Source organism: Malaclemys terrapin (assembly GCF_027887155.1).
Source record: "Malaclemys terrapin pileata isolate rMalTer1 chromosome 20 unlocalized genomic scaffold, rMalTer1.hap1 SUPER_20_unloc_1, whole genome shotgun sequence".
Lineage (NCBI taxonomy): Eukaryota > Metazoa > Chordata > Testudines > Emydidae > Malaclemys > Malaclemys terrapin.
The window spans coordinates 471,054-492,419 of NW_026530188.1; the positions used below are offsets into that span (position 1 = coordinate 471,054).

Consider the following 21,366-nt stretch of genomic DNA (forward strand, 5'->3'; position numbering starts at 1 on the left):
GAGTAGCCACCTGGCATTAACAGCACTCGTGGAGCTGGCGCTGGCTGGCTACACCTTGCAGGGCGGAGCCCCCTTGCCAGCGGTGGGCGGACGAGCCGCGGGAGCCCAGCGGGCAGCAGGGAAAACCAGGCTTCTGGTGGCTTTGGCCGGGCCGCAGGGATTTTGTTTTTGGAGGCTGAAGGGCTGCTGAACAGTCTCTCCGCTGTGGTGTTCAGCCGGCGCTGGTGTGGCTTTATTGCACGGGATCACACTGTGCCGTTTGGGGGCTCCTCGTCCGTCCAGCACCCTCAGAGTGCGGTCGGGGTGGCCACCTTTCTCTCCGCTCCAGGAACCAGCGGTTTGGAGGCTGGCTTGGTAGAAGATGCTCCAATTTGTGCCCAAAGCTTAGGGTTTGTTCTTGTCGCCTCCATGCTGACCGGAGCCTCGTGCGTGAAGTGAACTTCGCTGGGCCGGACTCCCGTCCTGCTCTCGCCAAGACCAGGTCTTTTTTAATTGTGAATGTGAAGAAGTTCCTACGAGGTGTGGTGGCAAACACAGCCGGGGGGGTCCCGAGGCAGGGTTCAAAATCTGTCACTGTGTGAAAGTATCGTAGAGGGAGTGGTGTGGGATCGGCTGGACCGCGTTGGAGGTAGGCAATCAGGCCTGAGTCCGCAAGCCTCTTATGACTGTATGTGCGAACGGCCACCGGTGCAGTGTCAGACGGCTCGGGGCTGGGGCCTGCTGCTTTGTCATTCGCAGGGGAACCCCCACAGCCCAGCCGCCATTCGGAAGCGCCTCCATTTTTGCTTGCAACGCAGAGGGCTTGATTCCCAGTGGTGATCTCAGGCCGCCCTGGTGAAAATCAGGCCAGAACCGGCTCAGATCGCAAAACGTTTTAACTCGTGTTTACCCCGAGCCCACCCGTCCGTTGCCTCGGACCTGTCTGCCACCCCAGTGCTCAGCGAGAGCCCCACGCCCCTTCCCGGCATTGGTGTTCTGGGCTTGGCTGCGGCAGGGCGGGAGACGTGTTCCTTCGCACCCCCACCCCCTGAAATCTGTGAGTTTGAAAGCAGAACATTCAAATTCTTTTGTAAGTTTCCTCTGCAAATAGCAACTTTGGGTCCGGTGTGGCTGCGAACCGGCTCTGCCGTGGGGAGAGGCAGGGAGCAGAAAGTGAAACTTGTTAGAAACGTTGGCTCTGGGCTGGGCTGCAGGATGCCTGGGTTCTCGCCCCGGCTTCTCTGCTGAGTCACTTCCCCAGCCCAGGTCTCAGGGCCGCCCTGGGGGTGGATTTCACCGTACTGCCCGCTGTCTGTTTCAGCCTGCAAGGGACACTTGTCGCTGCCCGGTCGCTCAGCCAGTGTACGTGGTGGCATTTGCGGGGTTACGGCTTTATGACTGATTTGTGTCACGGGGCGACTGAGAATGGGCCGACCCCCCACTGTGCTGAGCCCGTGCCCAGCCCCGTTGTCGCTCTGATACCCCGCTGCCCAACTGAGATCAGGGCCCCTTTATACCAGACTCTGCACAGCCCCCGCCCTCCCCGCTAACGGCCTCAAGCATGAATTAGTCTTATTTATGACAGTGGAAGGCCCCAGGCGTCTCACTCGTCCTGCCAGAACGTGTCCCTGACACGCTGAAGGGTGGGATACAGCCCTTCCGTTTCTCCTGAGACTGGCAGATCTTTGGGTCAGGGATGGTCTCTCCCCGGGTCTGTGCAGCGCCTGGCACAATGGGGGGGCCCAGTCTCTGCCGGGGGTGTCTGTGCGGGGACCCCAGTACCAAACAAGGGGGGCTCTGTAAAATGCATGGTGCAGTGTGGATCCCAGCCATAGAGGAGAAGGGCTTTGCGGTGCGGGTCATGACGGGGGGACCCCAGTCTCGGCCGGGGGGTGCCTACGTCCTGGCAAACTCCAGCGAAATCCCAGCCCCTGATGTTCAACTTCTGAGTCCCTTCTCCGCTGCCAAGCCCGGGTTGCCACTGCCCAGCTCGTTCGGCTCCTCGACCAGTTTGCAGCGTGACTCATGGCCTGCTTCTGGGTAGCACCGGACCTGGTTACTCGCACATGTGGCACGTCGTGGGGGGTTAGGCTGTGCTTTTCATTGGCAGCTCAAATCCATCGCTCTGGCAGATAAAGCTGGTGATCTCCGTGGGCAGGGGGTCAGGCTGCAGCGAGGCTGGGACATGGGCTGGGACATGGCCGGGTACCCGGCAACCTCGCTGCCAGCCCAGGCGAGCCGGAAGGGAGTTTAGCGAAGAGCATTGACTCTGCTCCTGTACGTTGGAGGGGGAAGTAGGTGCCTGCCACCACGGAGTTGCAGCCTGGGTGATACAGAAGTTCCGACAATAACTTAAATATCTTAAAATCGACAGGTTGGATCTTGCAGCTGTTGCAGGCTGACCAAACTGCTGTAACTTTACGTGGGAGCTCTGGACGATTGTAGCCAGCCGGGCTCCGGCCCGTCGGCTCCGGTGGGGCTGCGGCCGCTTGACGCCAGCCGGGCTCCGGCCCGTCGGCTCCGGTGGGGCTGCGGCCGCTTGACGCCAGCCGGGCTCCGGCCCGTCGGCTCCGGCTCCGGTGGGGCTGCGGCCGCTTGACGCCAGCCGGGCTCCAGCCCGTCGGCTCCGGTGGGGCTGCGGCCGCTTGACGCCAGCCGGGCTCCGGCCCGTCGGCTCCGGTGGGGCTGCGGCCGCTTGACGCCAGCCGGGCTCCGGCCCGTCGGCTCCGGCTCCGGTGGGGCTGCGGCCGCTTGACGCCAGCCGGGCTCCGGCCCGTCGGCTCCGGTGGGGCTGCGGCCGCTTGACGCCAGCCAGGCTCCGGCCCGTCGGCTCCAGTGGGGCTCCTGCCGCTTGACGGCAGCCGGGGTCCGGCCCGTCGGCTCCGGTGGGACTATGGTTGACTGATGCCAGACGGGATGCGGCCCAGAGGCGCTACGGCCGATTGACGCCAGACGGGATGCGGCCGTCGGAATCTGGGCCTTCTCTTGCAGAACTCCCAAGTGAGGCCGTTCACCCGGGCCAGAGTGTGTCCTGCCGGTGTTGATGGCGGCTTGGCGCTGGGGTTTTAGTTGGGGCAGCGGGGCGCTCTCCCCCTCCATCATCTTCTCTTTCTTCTCCAAGTCGGGTTGAACCGTCTTGTGCACTGAGGAAGTGGCAGGAGCTGGCAGCCGGGTGCCCCCCGACAGGGCGGCATGTGCAGAAAGCCCCCGCCCGTCGCTGGCTCCGTGTCTGAGCGTGCTGCTCTCACGATTCCTGCCCAGCCTCCTGGGAGGGGTGCGCCCGCTGCTCCCCCTCCTGCCATCTCCCGGCAGCCCGGGTACTTGGCGCTCTCCCTGACCCCTCGGCGCAGAGGCCTTGTTTTCATCACCAATCCAGGGCCCAGACTCCTCTCTGCTGCTAACGCTGATCTCAGGCACCCTGTCGAAACCAGTGCTCCAGGCCTGCGTTCATCTGGCCCCCCGCGCTCCCCGCTGCGGCGAAGGGCCCCGGCCCGTCTCTGAAGTTTAAAAAGCTGCTGGCACAAAAGGCTCAGGGATGCTTTAGTTCGTCCCTTTCTGTGGGCGAGGAATTGCCCGAGCGGCTGAAAAGGGGAGTGTGAATCGAGCGGCTGTTGACTGGCTACGGGGGGGGTGTGTGCGGGGGGAGGAAGACGCCGTCTCTCCCCCCTTCTGTGCTGGGGACGGTGTCCACCAGCCCCTCGGCCTTGGGTCACTGGGAATGTCTCTCGCTGCTCGGAAAGCACCGCAGCGGAGTCTGCCTTTGCCAGGCTCGGGGGTCGCTGTCTGTGGCGCTGACACCAAGTTGCCCTGGGACCTTTGGCAGAGTAGTTCACCTCCGTGCCTCAGTTTCCCCTCTCAACCTGTCTGTCGCAATGTGTCTGTCAGCCAGCACAATCGGGGGGCCCATGAATCTCAGCTTAGGTGGTGGCTGTGCAGAGGGGTCCCCCCAACCTTGGGGGTGGTCTGTGTGCCCCTGGCATGAACAGGGTCCCCAGGCTTGTTTGGGGAGCCTGACACAAACCAGTGCCCAGTCACAGCCGGGAGAGGGTCTGTGCGGCACCCAACAGAGATGGGGGGGGTCCCCGATCGCAGCGGGGAGGGGGTCTGTGCAGCACCCAGCGGAGATGGGGGGTCCCCGATCGCAGCGGGGGAGGGTCTGTGCGGCGCCCAGTGGAGATGGGGGGTCCCTGTGCGGCTCCCAGCGGAGATGGGGGTCCCCGATCGCAGCCAGGGGGGGCTGTGGGGCACCCAGCGGAGATCGGGGTCCCCGATCACAGCCGGGGGGGGCTGTGGGGCACTTGGCGGAGATCGGGGTCCCCGATCACAGCCGGGGGGGGCTGTGGGGCACTCGGCGGAGCTTTGGGGGTCCCTGTGCGGCCCGATTGCAGCTGGGGGGGGGGGGGGACTGGTGACGTTCCCCTCGCAGTGCTGCCGTTCGCCCAGCGCTGGGTGACGCGCTGCTCTTCGGAGGGGGGAGGGGGCAGGACCCCCTGCCCGGCAGCCCCCTGCCAAGCTCCTTCCTGGCGGGCGCTGGGGCCTGTCGCTCTGTTTTCTAACCAGCAGGAGGGTCTGGTTGGTTTTTTGGCTGGGGCTTGGGGGTTGCACCCTCCTGGGTCTCACGGGTCTCTCTGTGGCACCCAGCAATTGAGCGACGCGTCTGCGTGACCCCCACCGGGGCTGCCCTGGGCGGCTGGGTGCAAGCAGCGGTGGGGGAGAGCTGACCCACGGCGCTCGGCCACCCACACGAGCCAAGGGGGAGCCTAGTGGTGGCTGGCTCTGCCCCGCCGAGCGGCTCTGTCCGGCCCGGCCGGGGAGGGCACCCCGTGGGGAGGGCGCCCTTTGGTTTCTCTAGGTGGCCCGCAGAGGTGCCGGGCGCCACTGACAAGGGGGGTCATTCCCAGTGTGTTCCTCAGACCTGCTGGGTGACTGAGCAAGTCCCTTCCCCGCCCTGGGCCTCGGTTTCCCTTCCCCACCCTTTGACTTGCCTGGTTGATGTAAGTAGGACAAGGACTGTTCAGGTTGGAGAGCCCAGTGCAGTGAAGGGGAGGTCAGATCTTGGGGGTGGGTGGGGCCCTGATCTCAGTTGAGGACAGGGTCTCTGCTACTCCTGGCAGAGGGGGGGTGTCCAATTTCTGTCTGTGCAGCTCCCAGTATGCTGGGGGGGGCAATGCAGCACCTGATGCAAGGGGTCCCCCCAGTCTCTCCTAAGGGGGACACGTACGCAGAGGTTTTAAAACCAGAGATTTGAGATGTCTTTATTTTTGGGGCCCAGAAGGGCCTTTTTCCCCAGAGGGCCGGTGCTCAGGGCGCTTTCAAAGGGGTAACACGTGGAGGCACCGGGGCCCGCTGTTTAGGTGCCCGCTAGCCGGCCTCAGCTCTGCCTGGTGTGCAGCGGGAAGGAAGGCAAAGTTTAAACCCCTGGCCATTCGTCTCTTCCCTGCCTTGCCACTCTGCGCACCCAGCCGTGTGCCCAGGCGTGTGCTTCCTGGGTCAGGTCCCCGCGGCTCGGCTCCGGCCGCTCTGCCAGCGCTAGTGGGGGCGGAAGCTCGGGGCTGAGTCGAAAGGCCGCCCAGGGAGTCACTCTTGTGATTTTCAGCCGTCCTTTCCAGCGGGGGAAACACCGCGCCAGCAGCCGGGGCAGCAGCACGAGCTCTGGCGACGGCTGGGTGACGCTGCACATGCATGCACCCCTGGGCAACAAGGCCTTTCCGAGGGCCCCGAGACTCAGCCCCTCCTGCTTTCTTCTGCCCCGGTTGAAAAGCCAGTCAGCAGAATGGAGGCACAGGAGGTGGGGGGGCCCCATCTTGCTGGGCCTGCACACGCCTGTGCACACACAGGCACACAGTGCGGGACTGCCCTTCCCCCGAAGAGCAGAAAGTTTAAACCGACAAAGCAGCAGGAGGGGAAACTGAGGCACAGATCAGAGAAGTGAGTTGCCCAAGGCCCCACAGCAGCAGGAGGGGAAACTGAGGCACAGATCAGGAAAGTGAGTTGCCCAAGGCCCCACAGCAGCAGGAGGGGAAACTGAGGCACAGACCAGGGACGTGAGTTGCCCGAGGCCCCACAGCAGCAGGAGGGGAAACTGAGGCACAGATTAGGGAAGTGAGTTGCCCGAGGCCCCACAGCGGCTAGCAAAGGTGGGAAAAGAACCCAGGAGTCCTGAGAAGGCCCCACTGCCTCGGCAAATCAACTAGAACTTGGTAGTGGTACCGCCATGGCATCCAGGCGTGACGATGACTAATTGAGATTTATGGCCTTATTGCGCCAGGTGCTGTGCACGCACAGTGAGTCGGCCCTGGCCCGGGGAGGACGTCCCAGTGCTTTGGCAGTGGCCTGGTATTGAACGACTCCAGGTTCACGTCTGTTCTACGCCGCAGGCTTCCTGCGTGAGCAAGTGGCTTTGCCTCTTCGGGCAGCTGGGCACTAGTTTGCAGTGGTGTCCGTCCCGGGGTGTGCGGGGAGAAATCCAGGGCTCCTGTGGGAGCCTCAGGTTCTGGTGGGTGGGAAATCCGGTCTCGTTGTAAAACAACGGCAGTTTTCCACCAAACGAACTTTGGGAATCACTTTGTTCCGGGTTGGTCGAAACATTCCGATCAAGTCCAGATGTTTTTTTTTCCAATTTTCACCTTTTTAATTGTTCGTTTGAATTGATACAGTAACTAGAGAAACGAAGAATGGACACGTTCTGATGAAATCAAAATGTCGCTTTTGGATTTCGATGTTTTTCAGTCGTCTTTTATTATCATTTAGAATACGAAATACAATGCATTGGAAAATGAACGATTGAAACGGCCCAAGGTTGAAAAGTCTCCTTCCGATTTACAGCGTATATTGTGGTGTTTAGAATATAAAATCAAATTAATCCCTACATGAAAAATCATAGGATCACTGAGCCGTAGGACTGAAACGGACCTTGCAAAGTCGTCGAGTGCAGCCCTGCGGCAGGACCAAGGAAACCCAGAGGATCCCTGATGGGTTTGTCCCACCTGGTCTTAAAACCCCTGACACCAGGGATCCCACAACCCCCCGTGGCAGCTGATTTCGGAGCTGAACTGTCAGAGTTACAAAGCGTTTCCTAGCATCTACGCTCGTCTCCCTTCTGCGGATTAAGCCCGTTGCTTCTTTTCCTACTGTCAGTGGCCATGGAGAACAATTGATCCCCATCCTCTGTAGCCCAGCCCTTAATGGTTCTGCAGGCTGTTCTCAGTCCTCTGGTCTCCAGGCTGAACGTGCCAGTGTTTTTAACCTTTCCCCACAGGTTGGGTTTTCTGTTGCTCTCCTTTGGCCTCTCTCCAATTTGTCCACATCCTTCCTGACGTGCGGAGCCCAGAACTGGACACTGCTCCAGCTGAGACCACGCAGAGCGGGACAGTTACGCCTGACACTCCTCATAACGGTATTAGCCCTTTTTCCAACTGCTTCACATTGGTGGTTCATATGTGCTTTGGGATCTGCTCTCACCCCCAGCTCCTTTGCCGCGGACCGGCCACCTAGCAGCTGTTCCCCATTTTGTAGTTGGGCGTTTGATTTTTCCTTCCGAAGAGTAGCACTTAAATCAGAGTGCTCTGATCATGTCAAAATGCTTTGTTACCATTGATATTTTTTAAATCCTACGTTGTTAGAATCTAGAATATAAAATAAAATGGAAACATTCCTATAAAGTCAGAAATGTTTCGTTCCAATTTCAACTTCTTTGAATTGTATCTTATATTATAATTTAGAATATAAACTACAATACATTTTGAAATGAAAAATGGAGCCATCTGTAATTTAGAACATACAGTACATCTCAGACCAAGACCTGTAGCTGTTCCCCTGGGGTTGAAATGCTTTGTTTCAACCCCCCTCCTTGCCCCACAAATGAAACTTCATCAAATCAACGCGCTCTCGCGGAAGGTTTTCTTTTTGACCAAACAGCATCTTGATGGCAAACCATTCGATCAGGAACCTCTAATAAATCCATTACAGATGGTGAGGCGCTCAGATCCTGGGCTTACGGGAGCCACTGAAGAGCGAGCGCCGGAGGTGCAGGGCAGGTCCAGGTTGGACTGGGCACCTCTCTGGCCGGGTCCAGGTTTTATGAGCTGAGCACTGGTGGTTTTGTTGTAGGATGTGACAGGAGCAATCCAGGGCTGGCCAACGTGCACCAGTGGGGTGGGGTTTCTTCCCTCCACCGTGGCCAGCCCTCAGAAGAGGCGTGGAAATGGCCAGCGGAATTCGTCTCCATTACCGTTGTCAGCAGGGCTCCAGCTTTTCCTCCAAGGCCCGAAGCCCGTCGGGAAGAAGTGTGAGATGCAGTCTGGGTGACCTGGAATGACGGGTGCTCTCCAGGAGGTCCCTTCCGGCCTGGTAATCTGCATCTAGATCCAGCTTCGGTCCACTCCTTCCCTGTCATCAATGGCTGATCTTGGTCAGGTGGGGGTCAGTGAGCCCTTCTGCCCTGCCCCCCGCCTGTGCAAAGCTGGGGAGCATGTTACCAACCCGGTGATTTGTGTGACAATAGCACCAGCCCCTCCTGAGTGAAATCAGGGGACCCCCATCGTGCATCCTTCCCGCTGCCCGACATCTCCCTGGGGGCCAGGCGGCCGCTGGGGGCCTGTTCTCACCCCCCTCTGCGCTGCTGCTCCAGCTGCAGGGAGGCGTTGGGAGCTGCATTGTAATCCACGCCGGCCTGGCCTGAGCGGCTGCTCTGAGCTCACATCTCAACGTGTCTCTGCACGGAGCGGGGGAGCCTTGTGTGGGATTCGGCACTGCCCCCCTCAACCTGGAATTGGGAGGGCCCTTGCACGGGGTGCTGCACACCCCCCCGCCCGCACTGTCCCAGGCGCTAACCAGACCCCCCAGTCCCTCACCTGGGTGCAGGCCAGGTCTGTGTTCATCAAGGGGCGTAGTAAAGAGACGGACGGGGTCGTCCTGCGTGTGCCTCTCCAAACGGTGCGCCATACAGTGCATTGACGCTCGTGCGCAATATGGTGACGGGAGCGTCCTTTTCACCAGCCTTTGACACAAGCGAGCGGAAGCATCAGCATCGCATCAGGGCTGAGGTTTGGAGTCACTTGTTGACAGCTCAGCGGCGGCCGTGGATCCGGCGGCTTCTCTGCACCCCGGGGACGAAGGAGCGTGTGCGTGCGCTGGCTGTCGAGCCCCAAGGTCTGTGTGTGATGAGGCTGGGCCGGGAGCCTCTGACCGAGCCGTGCTGATGTGCACAAGAGACGCTGCTGGCCCTGGCGCGTGCTGGCTGTCTCCTGTAGGACTGGGGCACTCGGGCAAACGGCACCTCCCCAGAGGAGCGAAGGCGTCATGAGAAACGCAGGCCAGGGTTTCTAGGTTCTGAGTCAGATGCCTTCGAGCGAGCAGAGAACAAACATGGGTCCCATTCTCCAGATTGCTAGTCCCGTCCCAAACGCCAGGCCTTCCGCCTGGGGAGAGGACTAAAAATGAGAAGCAGCATAAGAACTGATACGGTGACGGGTGCCCGAGATGATCGCTCTGGGAAGGGAACGGCCCTGCATGGGCCAGGGCGGCGTTAACTCTGAAACCTAATGACAACCATTATTTACTAACTCATTTCCAGAGCACCCAGGTATTTATACTGGGCCTGGCTTTCTGCCGAGATTGTAAGCCCATGCCCATTACAAGCTTGATTTCATCAGGATGATCATCATTTTACAGACGGGAAGCCCAGGAGGGGGCGGAGTGATGCACCCAAGGCCGCATCAGGCCGCTGCCCTGTCACGTGGCCCAGTGGCTGATTGGGGTCCTGGCGCCCCTGCTGGCCCTTCCGATGCAAGCGCCTGGCAGCTCTCATCTCAAGCTTCGTTCCCCAGCCCCAGCTCTTGGGCTGCCACTGCGGTGGGCAGAATTTGAGTGTTGGGGGATATGATATTGGGGGGGGGGTCCATTTAAATTGTCACAGATGCAGGAACGTGGGGCAGGGGGGAGTCAGACAACAATTCTGTAGTGCCGGATGTTGAAATTCAAAGAGCTGGAGCCGTCTAACCGTCAGAGTCCGTCCTGGGCCGGGCCGTGTGCTCGGCGAGGGGCCGATCTGCGTCTGCGCGCGGAACTGACCGTGTCCTCCCGCGCGCACCGGAAACGTTGGCTGGGGGTGCGGCCGCCTCTGGAAAGCAGAGACCCCTGGGGTGAAGGCTGCGGACCCCACGGGTCTGTAACAGGCTCCGGCGTCGTGGGACGCAGCACGTCTGGCCCATCCGTGGCTCCGTGTGCACCGCTCTTCGCTTCGTGCAGTCGAGATCCGGCAAGGCTCTGGCTGGCTTCTCTGGCGTCGCTAAGCGCATGGTGTGTCTTCATCCGCCTGTCCCTCCCTGCCGCCCAGGGGGCACGGGGCGCTTCCCCCTCGTGACCGCCCCCTGCACGGGGGGTGTGGGGCGCTTCCCCCTTCCTGCCGCCCCCTGCCCGGGGGGTGTGGGGCGCTTCCCCCTTCCTGCCGCCCCCTGCCCGGGGGGTGTGGGGCGCTTCTCCCTCCCTGCCGCCCCCTGCCCGGGGGGTGTGGGGCGCTTCCCCCTTCCTGCCGCCCAGGGGGCACGGGGCGCTTCCCCCTCGCGACCGCCCCCTGCCCGGGGGGCGTGGGGCGCTTCCCCCTTCCTGCCGCCCGGGGGGTGTGGGGCGCTTCCCCCTCGTGGCCGCCCCCTGCCCGGGGGGTGTGGGGCGCTTCCCCCTTCCTGCCGCCCGGGGTGCCTGGAGCGCTTCCCCCTCGCAGCCGCCCCCTGCCCGGGGGGTGTGGGGCACTTCCCCCTTCCTGCCGCCCGGGGGGCGTGGGGTGCTTCCCCCTCACGGCTGCCCCCTGCCCGGGGGGCGTGGGGCACTTCCCCCTTCCTGCCGCCTGGGGTGCCTGGAGCGCTTCCCTCTCGCAGCCGACCCCTGCCTGGGGGGTGTGGGGCGCTTCCCCCTTCCTGCCGCCCAGGCGGTGTGGGGCGCTTCCCCCTTGCGGCTGGAGAACCCACCTCCTGGCAGCCTCTTTCTGCGCCGCTCTGCTTCTGGGCTGGGCTTCGGGTGGGGCCATGAGGGCCTTTGGATTCCAGTAGCATGTGAGGGATCTGAGCTCAGGGTCCCCATCATGCCAGGCGTTGCACACACCCCCTCTCTCCTGCCCACCCCCCGAGCTCAGGGTCCCCGTCACACTGGGGGCTGTACCCCCCCCCCGAACTGAGCTGGGGGGCCCTGTTGCACTGGGCCCTGATTTTGGTTGAGGGGGTGTTTCTGTGGCTCCCATTATGGGGGGGAGCTTCCATCTTGGTCGGGGTCTGTGCAGCCCCCAGCGTGCTGGGGGGCTCTGATCTCAGCCTGGGGGGGCCCTGCAGCGCCCAGTGGGACGCGCCCCCCCAGGTAATGGTGGGACGTTGGTGTCTAACGGGAGCTGGGGAGGGCGTGTGATCGGCCTGCTAGAACCAGCTGGTCTGTGAGCCCCAAGCGCCATCGTGTGCCCGACGTGGGAACTGCTGGAGGGCACCGGCTGGCCCAGAGGAGGGGGGCACCGCCAAGCACCGCCCCCCAGGGACCCTGGAGGGTCAGGCTCTCCATCGCCAGGCACTGGGCCTGGCTGCAGCCCCCCAGAGCCAGGACGCCGGGATTCCACTCCCAATCCTCCTGCCCTCCACTGCGCTGGGGGCCTGATCTCGGGTTGGGGGCATTCGCACCAGGCACAGAGCGGGGGTCAGTGACGTGGGGCAGCGCGTCGTTGGCTGTGCCGCTGCGGAGTGGGAGCGAGCCCTCGATCGGGTGCCCCCCGGCCCTGTGGATTCTGCCGGCTTTGTGGGGAGCGTTTGCCATAAGACTTCCCCCGGGAAGATGTGCCAGTCACTCTTGATCCCCGGAGTGGGGCTGGGGCGATCCCGCGCCGCTGCACGACCCCCCGAGCGCCCATGCCATCGTCCACCACCGGGGGCCCCAATCATGGCTGAGCGGGGTGGCAGCATAACAGGACCCTGATCGGGGCTGTGTGCTAACCACCCGTGGCAGCTGCAATGCCCAGCCCCGAGCAGGGGGAATGGGGAGCTGGGGGGAGCAGATCTCAGCGCCCCCAGCTGGCCAGGTGTTTGTGCAGAGCCTTGCGTGTGATGCACAACTACCGAGGGTTTCCCCGTCCCCCAGGCTGAGACAAGGGAAGGCCAAGGGGAACGTTGCTTGGCTTCATTCTACCCTGAGAGGCAGCCACCTCCGGGACGGAGCATCCTCCCTCCATACACCCGGCCCAGCCCTGTTGAGACGCAGCCACCTCTGGAGCAGAGCGACCTCCCCACACACATCCAGCCTGCTGAGATGCACCCACCCCGGGGCAGAGCTGGCTAGCATCATCCCCATTGCAGAGCAAATGCAGCCCCACGCAGCAGCGGCGTGCTGGGATTAAAGCTCGTCTCGCTAAGGGGAAGGACAAACCTCGTCCCCAAACAGACTTATGGCCACGCGCTGCAAGTCAGAAATTGCCTTTTCCAGGAGGCCGCCAGCGGCTGCCTGAGCCTGCCAAGAGCCTGCGCCTATCGCAGTGAGCAGGTGCAGCTGGCCCAGATGTAACCCACAGCATCCGCCCCTGCCAGACGTGCCGAGCTTCCTCTTCAAAGGGGAACTGAGCCGACCATGGTTTGTTCTCGTCTCTGCCAGCTGGGCCCCCTCGGCTTCCGGCAGGTGGTGACCACGGAGGTGCCCAGAGCGAGGGCTGGGGGCCTGGGAGCGCGTCTCTCCTGATGGACTTGTCCCCTCTGTCTGATCCCCCTAGGCTGACTGACCGGCTTGCAGTTTGGTGAAGAGTATGGCACAGAGCCCCTAGAACTGCACGCGGGGACAGATTCTGTGCCTCGGTTTCCCCGTCTATACAAATGGGATCCTGCTGGGGTCACCTCCTTCCCACATGCTCAAACCCCGCCTTGCGAGCGGGTGACCAGGGTGGTGAATTATGCCATACCCCCAGCCGCAGATCGCCTGCCAGCAGCCTCTTGGGGTTAACGTGACAGCGGGGCTCAGAGACCCCCGGCTCCGTGCCATTGGTGGGAATCCAGCTCTGGCACTGTGGCGAATCCGCTGCGCCGGGCCCAAAGAGCGTCACGCCGACGCTCCCGTTTCGCCCCTGGGTTTCCAGGAAGCAGAGCGGCAGCCGGCGCCTGTTGTTTACCAACGCTTGTAGGGGGTTCTGCAGTATTAATTATAGCTCAGAGCAGCTAGACGCTTCCTATTTTCTCCCCTAGCCGCCTCCTCCGCATTTATCTCAGCACCCGGGCTTGCTGCTGCTTTAGGGGAGAGACCTCAGCAGAATGGAAACGTAGGACTGGAGAACGTGTCCTGGAGGTTATCCTGGCAGGTCATCGCTTCATAACCGTATCCAGCTCCGTCTTCAGACGAGTTCTCCTCGTCCTGGTCCTGCTGGGGGCTGGAAACCTGCTACGGCCCAGCCTCCACTGATCCGTGGCCCGTTTTGCCCCATTTGTTCTTGTGCCAACATTGTCCTTTAGCTTCTCCTTCGGAGAGCAGCCAGCCCCCTTCAGCCTGCGTTTTCGGCTCACTGTCCTCTCGGGAGATCCATTGTCTCTGTTCCTCGGATCAGCCTGGCCGCCGTTCCACGGGCCAGCGGCCAGCCCAGAACGTGTGCATAGAACTGGCCAGAAAACGGGATTTTCGGGCCATTTGAAGCGGGGTTTGACTCCGAAACCGACTGACGTGGCCACAGAAATTCTGAAAAATTGACAAAATTTGGAAACATCCAATCGTTTCAATCCCAGAAAACGGTTAAATAAAATATAATTAACGATCTGTAAAACAAAGATATTAAAATTAATATTCTTCTAATATAAGTCTAAACAAAACACATTTACCTTCTCAAGTTGTTTGATATAAAATATTAAATATATAGATATAAGCATGTAAAAATGACTAGTCTAATAAAAGTCTAAATGAAATGTTTTAACCTTCTTGAATCTTTTGATGATGTAATGTATTAAGCAGATATAAAAATATTAAATAGCTGTAAAATATAACAACTGTAAAGAAAAAAGAAAATACATTCTAAGTCTAAATGAAACATTTTTGCCTTGTCAAATGGTTTTGATAATATAAAATGTTAGATATAAATATCCATAAACATAAACCAGTACTAAAATTAATATTCTGATAAGTCTAAAGCCATTTTACCGTAATTAATCATTTTGTTTAGATGATGTCAAAACAATATAATATCAAATATTAAATGTCCATATTAAAGATATGAATAGGTTAATCTTCTCTGAAAGTCTAAATGTAAATACTAAAATTAAATGAACCGGCATCTAAACATATCGACTGTGTAGTTTCATTTTGATGTTGGAATGTTTTATTTCAAACACAATACAAAATATTAAATATAGAATGTGCGTATAAATATATGATCTAAAAGTCTGAATGAAATGCGTGGAAAACACTTCACCTTATCCAATAGGTTTGTTTCTATAACATCAAAGCATCATAAATCTTGTAAATAATTTAAATAAAATATGTACAAATAGAATATCTAAAAGTCTAAACTAAACAAAATAAGAGTCACCACATTTTGGCCTTATCAGATTGATGGCTGTTGATGTCAAAACATTTTAGACGTGTCCTATAAAGCTATGGGAAGGTTGCCAGGTAGTCACCTGTGCGCGGGGGGCTGTCGAGTCAGCGTAAAGCGAAGGGACAAGCTCCGGGCAGGGCTGAGCGCTCGTTGTTCAGAACAATGCCAAGTTCGGGCAGCGCTGCCGTTAGCCGCCTGCAACTGTCCAGCTGTTAAGTTCTCAGCCATTTTCGGCTCTTTTTAACTTCCCCAGTTACGCCTACGCGACAGCAGGGACTTGAGCTAGGATAGAAACAGTCTCGAAAGCCTAAACAAAGTGAAATGACACAAGGCTTCTAAAGCTTTCTGGATCCTTGTGACGTCCAACACAGCCTAGGAAAGAGTCAATAGGACAGACAGCGTGTTACTGGATAGAATATGTCAACTAGAACATTCGCTGAAAGTCTTAACTCAGAGAAATGCAGCAAGCACCTAAAACTGGAATCTCGTCGGCTGCTTGGTTTGGACGGCAGAACGTCCCATCTTACAAAACACGCATATTCAGTGTCTTGGCTGATTCATTTCAAGACTTCTCAGTGGAAACTGTCCCGTTCCTGCCAGACGTTTCAGTTTGGACCGACCAGTGATTTCCCGCCCGATCTGTTCTGTTGAAAAACTGGCTAACAAAGCCACGTGCAGTCAAGATTTCGGGAGTCCGAGCAAGTCCCGAAATCAGCTGCTCTCCGCGATCAGTCCCCCTTTCTCCAAAAACAACAAGGAGTCTGGTGGCACCTTAAAGACTAACAGATTTATTGGGGCATAAGCTTTCGTGAGTAAAAACCTCACTTCTTCGGATGCATAGGAAGCTATGCATCCGAAGAAGTGAGGTTTTTACTCACGAAAGCTTATGCCCCAATAAATCTGTTAGTCTTTAAGGTGCCACCAGACTCCTTGTTGTTTTTGTAGATACAGACTAACACGGCTACCCCCTGATACTTGTCCCCCTTTCTCATTACAAATCTACACCTTATTTGCTGCCGGTCAGAGGTTCCCGTCCTGCCCTCTGGCTGCGGGATCATAGACCCCTCTGCCGACAGACACCTGCCCCGTTCCCTGCTTCTGTACTGAGCTCGGAGTTTGGGCACAGGCGGGTGCGACAGGAGACAGTGGTCCAGGCTTTCCTTCCAGCCAGGCCCATCCTCCGGCTCACTGGTGTCTGTGTGACTGTTGTGGGAGCATCGGCAATCAGGATCCCCTGACGTGGGTGCTGACAGACGTCCCGCCCCCCGGACCGAGATCGGGGTCAGGCCGGGCGCCAAACAGATGCCCCGCCCTCCGGACCGAGATCGGGGTCAGGCCGGGCGCCGACAGACACACACACACACACACCCCTGGGCGGGGCCAAGAGGCTATTTAAGGGGGGGTTGGCTGGGAGTCGTCCCAGGTGCACCCTCCGGCCTTGACACGTCTCTTTGATCTCTTCCCCCCCCTCCTCCCCCCCCACCACCCAGGGAAGAAAAATGTGAGGACCAGAATCTGCAGGGCCTCAAAGACAAGTCCCCGAAGGCCAAAAAGATGAAGAAGGAGAAGCAGAGGGAAGCCGAGCCGGCCGAGGCGGGCAAGGCGGAGACGTCCGAAGGAGCTGGGGCTGCCCCCGCCGCCCCCGAGGCTTCGGCCTCTCCCAAGCAGCGGCGTTCCATCATCCGGGACCGCGGCCCCATGTACGACGACCCCACGCTGCCCGAGGGTTGGACGCGCAAGCTGAAGCAGAGGAAGTCGGGCCGCTCGGCGGGAAAGTACGACGTCTACCTGATCAAGTGAGTGGGGCGGGGGCAGAGCCTACGGCTCCCAGCATGCACTTGGTCTTGTGGGGAAAGGGGGTGGACTGCGGCTCCCAGCATGCACTGGGTCTCTGGTGTGTGTGTGGGGGGAGGGAACAGGACTACAGCTCCCAGAATGCACCAGGTCTTGGGGGGGGGGACTACAGCTCTCAGCATGCACTGGGTCGCTGGTGGGAGTGGGGGATGGATGGAGCCTATGGCTCCCAGCATTCACCAGGCATCTGGTGTGGGGGGGGGAAACTACGGCTCCCAGCATGCACTGGGCCTTGGTAGAGGTGGGACTACAGCTCCCAGCAGGCACTGGGCCTTTGGTGGGGGTGCAGGACTACAGCTCCCAGCATCCAGCGCTGCTCTGAGCATTGTATGCTGGGACTTGTAGTATCACCATGGGGTCTGGTTAAAGGCGCTCCAGGAGAGACCGGAGCTCCCAGCATGCTCTGCTCTTCCACAGCCCAGGAGCCTTGCCCATTGGCTGGCGAAAGACACAAGCACCGTGTACATTAGCCAGAGACAGGGCCGGCTCCAGCTTTTTTGCCACCTCAAGCGCGGGGTGGGAGGGGGGGGAAGCCGATTGGCGGCACTTTGGCAGCTGAATCGGTCCACTTCTGTCTTCTGCGGCAATTCGGCAGGGGGCCGTCAGTCCCTCTCTTCCCCTTCGGCGGCAGCTCAAAGAGGAGGAGAGGGACTGAGGGACCCGGACGTGCCGCCCCAAGCACTGGCTTCCTTAGCTGGCGGCTGGAGCCGGCCCTGGCCAGAGCTCCTCGCATCAGGCTGCTGGGACTCTCGATCCCCAAGGGTTGAAGCCAGAGCCCCCTGGATCGTGGGGCCCCCAGTGTGTCCCCCTCACCTTCTCCAGACCCCCCCAATCCCCTGCTGAGCAGCAGCTGGACAAGCCCCCAGAGCTGGTGTTATGGGGGGCTGCCATCAGCCCCCCTTCTTGTCTTGGGCAGTGTGTGGGGGATCCCCTGCTCACCCACTTCCTTGTGCCCGCTTGTGGGGGGGTGAATCCTATTAACCCTTGTTCTCCCACCCCCGCAGCCCCCAGGGCAAGGCCTTCCGCTCCAAGGTGGAGCTTATCGCTTACTTCGAAAAGGTAGGGGACACCTCCCTGGACCCCAACGATTTCGACTTCACGGTGACGGGCCGGGGCAGCCCCTCGCGGCGAGAGCAGAGGCCCCCCAAGAAGGCCAAAGCCCAGAAGGGCCCCGGGACGGGGCGTGGGCGGGGCAGGCCCAAAGGCAGCGGCTCGGCCCGCCCCAAGGCGGCTGCCTCGGAGGGCGTGCAGGTCAAGCGGGTGATCGAGAAGAGCTCCGGCAAGCTGCTGGTCAAGATGCCATTCCAGCCGGGGCCGCCGGGGGGCGCTGGAGGGGCGGGGGGCTCGGCCACCACCTCGGCGGCCCCGGGGGCAGCCGGGCGGCGGCCCGGGCGCAAGCGGAAGTCTGAGTCGGACCCCCAGACGCTGCCCAAGAAGCGGGGGCGCAAGCCAGGGGCGGCGGCGGGGCCCGTGGGGCCAGTGGTGGCAGAGGCCAAGAAGAAGGTGGTGAAGGAGCCGTCCTTCCAGGCCGTGCAGGAGACGGTGCTGCCCATCAAGAAGCGCAAGACCCGCGAGGCCGTGGCCCTGGAGGTGGCCCCACCGCCCCCCGAGCGCAGCCCCAAGGGACCCCGTCCTGGGCGCCGGAGCAAGGAGAGCAGCCCCAAGGGGCGAGGGGGCAACGCCGCCCCCGCCTCCCCCTCCCCCAGCCGGAAGGAGTCACAGCCGCCGCCCCCCCCCGCACCAGCCGCCCCCCGAGCCTCTGGCCCGGCCCCCCGCCAGCCCCAAGGACAGCGTGAGCCCCCCCGAGGCTCAGGACTTGAGCAGCAAGGGGCAGCCGGAGAGCGACGGCTGCCCCAAGGAGCCACCTAAGACTCAGCCGCCCGCTGTGCTCTACAAACACCGAGGGGAAGGGGAGCGCAAAGACGCTGTCTCCACCTCCTCCTCGGCGCCCCCGCCCGCCGCCCTGCCCCGGCCCAGCAGCAGAGACGAGGCGGTGGATACCAGGACGCCTGTCTCGGAGCGCGTCAGCTGACTTTGGGCGGCCCACTGCTAGCGGGATGGACGGACAGACAGACACACACACACACACACACCCCCCAAGACGAGAGGCAGCTGCTCCCGGGTAGGGCTCCGGCAAAGCACCTCCCCAGCCCCACGGCGCCCCCTGGCTTCCACCCCCCCTCCACTTCTCCCCCCTCCCCGTTTTTAATACCAAGAAGCACAGTGAGGGGTGTGGACCCCCCGGGTTGGAAGCCACTTTGCACTTTTTCTATGAGAGGGGTGCCCTTCCCCAGCTCCTTCCTCGATGCTTTGCTGCGTATACTACTGACCAGGCCAGCTGTTTGGGGGGGCTGCCCCCCCAGCTCCTGAACACCCCCACCGGGCGGGATGAAGGGGGGGACCGTGTGTGTAGATCCCCCTCTCCCTCTCCAGTGCCATGTAACGTCGTCGTCTGTTCTTCAGTATCGATCCGTGTTCGTTTTGGTAGGGCCCACGTAGTGTGTGAGAGTGAGGGGGAACCAGCCCCTCTCCCCCAGACTCCGAACAAAGCGGGGGGCTCAGAGCCTGTTCCTCCCGCAGGGTGGGGGGGCCGAGGAACGACAACGTTCTTCCACTTCTTTCTCAACGTTACTAGCTTAGGAAACCATTTGCACTAACCAGCCTTTGGCCGGCCGGGGGTGGGGGGGTCGTATGTGAAACTACCTGTAACTCTTGGATCGGTACCGGGGAGAGGGCAAAGCCCTGAGCATCAGCGGGTTTATAACGGGGCTGGTTCGGGAGAGGGAAATCCAGGGCTCTCCATTAATACCTGCGCTTTCCCCCAGCCCCAGTGGCGTGGCTTGTACTGCCGGGCAGAGGGGAGCAGATGGGAAGGGAAAACCTAGCTGAACCCCCCCCACCAAGGAGGGCTGTGCCTTTTTTTTTAATGATGGACACAAAGGGTTAAAATGAATTCCTCCCCCCTCCCCAAGGTGAGTGAAATGGGGAGGGGCCGATCCCCTCTGCTCAAAGCCCTGCGGCCAAGAGAGAAATACAGCAGAAGCTGATCTCTGTTCTGGGCATAGCAGTGCGGTACAACTCCACCGGATTGGAACCCGGCCCTCCCCATTACAATCAGGAGTGACTCCGCAGAATCCAGCTCTGTCCCCATTGCAAATGGGAGTGACTCTGCATTGACTGCAGGGGAGCTGAGATCAGAACCCAGCCCGGCCTCATTGCAATCAGGAGTGACTCTGGACTGACCGCGGGGGAGCTAAAATCAGAATCCAGCCCTGTCCCTATTGCAATTGGGAGTGACTCTGGATTGACCACAGGGAGCTAAGATCAGAATGTGGCCTTGCCCCCATTACAATCAAGGGTGACTCCAGACTGACTGCAGGGGAGCTGAGATCAGAATCTGGTCCTGCCCCCATTGCAATCGAGGGGACTCCAGATTAACCCCGGTGGGAGCTAAAATAAGAATTGAGCCCTGCCCCATTGCAATCAGGAGTGACCATGGCGGGAACTAAGATCAGAATGCGTCCCTGCCCCGTTGCAAACGGGGGTGATTCCGGATTCACCATGGGGGAGCTGATCTCAATCCATTCCAGAGAGTAACTAAAACTTCCACCCATTTCTCCGCTTCTGCTCGCTGAGCTGGGTCCAGTTTCCCACCAAGGCTTTTCCGGGGGTGGCCAGACCTGACCCTGGGGCGAGGTGCCTCGAGTTTTGATTTACAAACAAATCCCCCCAAAGCCAGCAGAAAAAGACCTAATTTCCATGGTGTCCCCTGGTGCCCCCAGATCCGGGGGGGGGGTCCCCAGGCACCACACCTGGGTCCCATGCTAGGGCCGGCCGGAGGCTTTGATGTGCTTGGTGGGTGGAAAGGGGGTCCCGAGGGTGAGCCCCCCGGGGGAGGGATCCCGCACCACTCACTGCCGTGGCTTGACAGCGCTTTTCCCCACGAACCTGCGGCCCCGTGGCGGGGGCTGGGGGGTGTTAATCAGGGGACAGACTGTGCAGCTCGCCCCCTGCCCGCTGCTCTCTTGAGATCTGTGTTCCTCAGAGATCAGCCTCCCAAATTCTCGTTCAGATCCCCAAACGTGCTGGGGGGGGGGGGGGGGCAGCCCGCCACGCCCTGTTTGTAGCACTTTACCCTCTGCAGCGGCACTCGCTTGCGGGGGGGGGGGGGATCCGGCCCCCTAGAGGGGGGAGTCCAGGGCCAATCAACGGCCTGGGAGTCTAGGCAGCCCCTTCGGCACAGAGGGATTTGGCTGCCCTCCCCACGCAGTCCAGCCCCGGGCCTGCCGGGGAAGCACACGGGCTGGGGACAGAAGGGAAGCCCCAAGGTACCTTAGCACTGAAGTGGGGCGGGGGGGTTATTGCAGGGCATCCTAAGCCTGGCCAGGAAAGGTGCCCCCGTCCTTCCGCCCTGAACAGCTTCCAGCAGAGCCCAGCCCTCAGTTGTTCTGCACGGCTTGCCCAGGCTGGTACGGGGGGGGTCACTCCACCACCACATCCAGTGCAAGTGGGGCTGGATTCGGCTGTCTAGACATCTGGGGCGAAATCTGGATTCTGGCTCCAAATCCCCTTTCCTGGCCGCCCAGGGGCTTGAGGAGGAGATCGGTACTTTTGCACTTTAAAGAGGGGGGCCTGGCTAGTCACTGAATGTCTCTTTATTTTTGCTTAGGTTTCCCTTCACCTAACAACAAGGGTCTAGTGATTTATCTGAGAGGCACCAGCTGGGGGGGCGAGGGACCTTACACCCACCATGACAAAACTTCACATCTGCCAGTTGGCATCTGAGCCGCGGTAGGGGCCAGATCGGAATGTTCCCTGTGTTAGAAACTTTGGGAACACCATTCTCCGGCTGTAAAATTTGGAGCAGCCAGTAGCCTGTATCCCCCTGGACATCCCCCTCTTTTCCCAGCCTGTCGTGCAAAAAAAAAAAAAGGATTGGTGTCTGAAGTAGGATTTCATGGGGAAGCCAAAGGGGGCAGTGCTTGGATGGTATTTTC

General features: G+C 60.2%; 1 protein-coding gene across 1 annotated transcript in view; it reads left to right on the forward strand.

Annotated features, from left to right (window-relative positions):
* Positions 1–20,460, forward strand: part of MECP2 (methyl-CpG binding protein 2) — a 28,283-nt gene extending 7,823 nt beyond the window's left edge. The window contains 3 exon segments of the mRNA XM_054014890.1: positions 16,006–16,311; positions 17,374–18,111; positions 18,113–20,460. Coding sequence (XP_053870865.1) covers positions 16,006–16,311; positions 17,374–18,111; positions 18,113–18,401 — 1,333 coding nt within the window. The 3' untranslated portion in view covers positions 18,402–20,460.
* Positions 20,461–21,366: the final 906 nt, after the last annotated feature.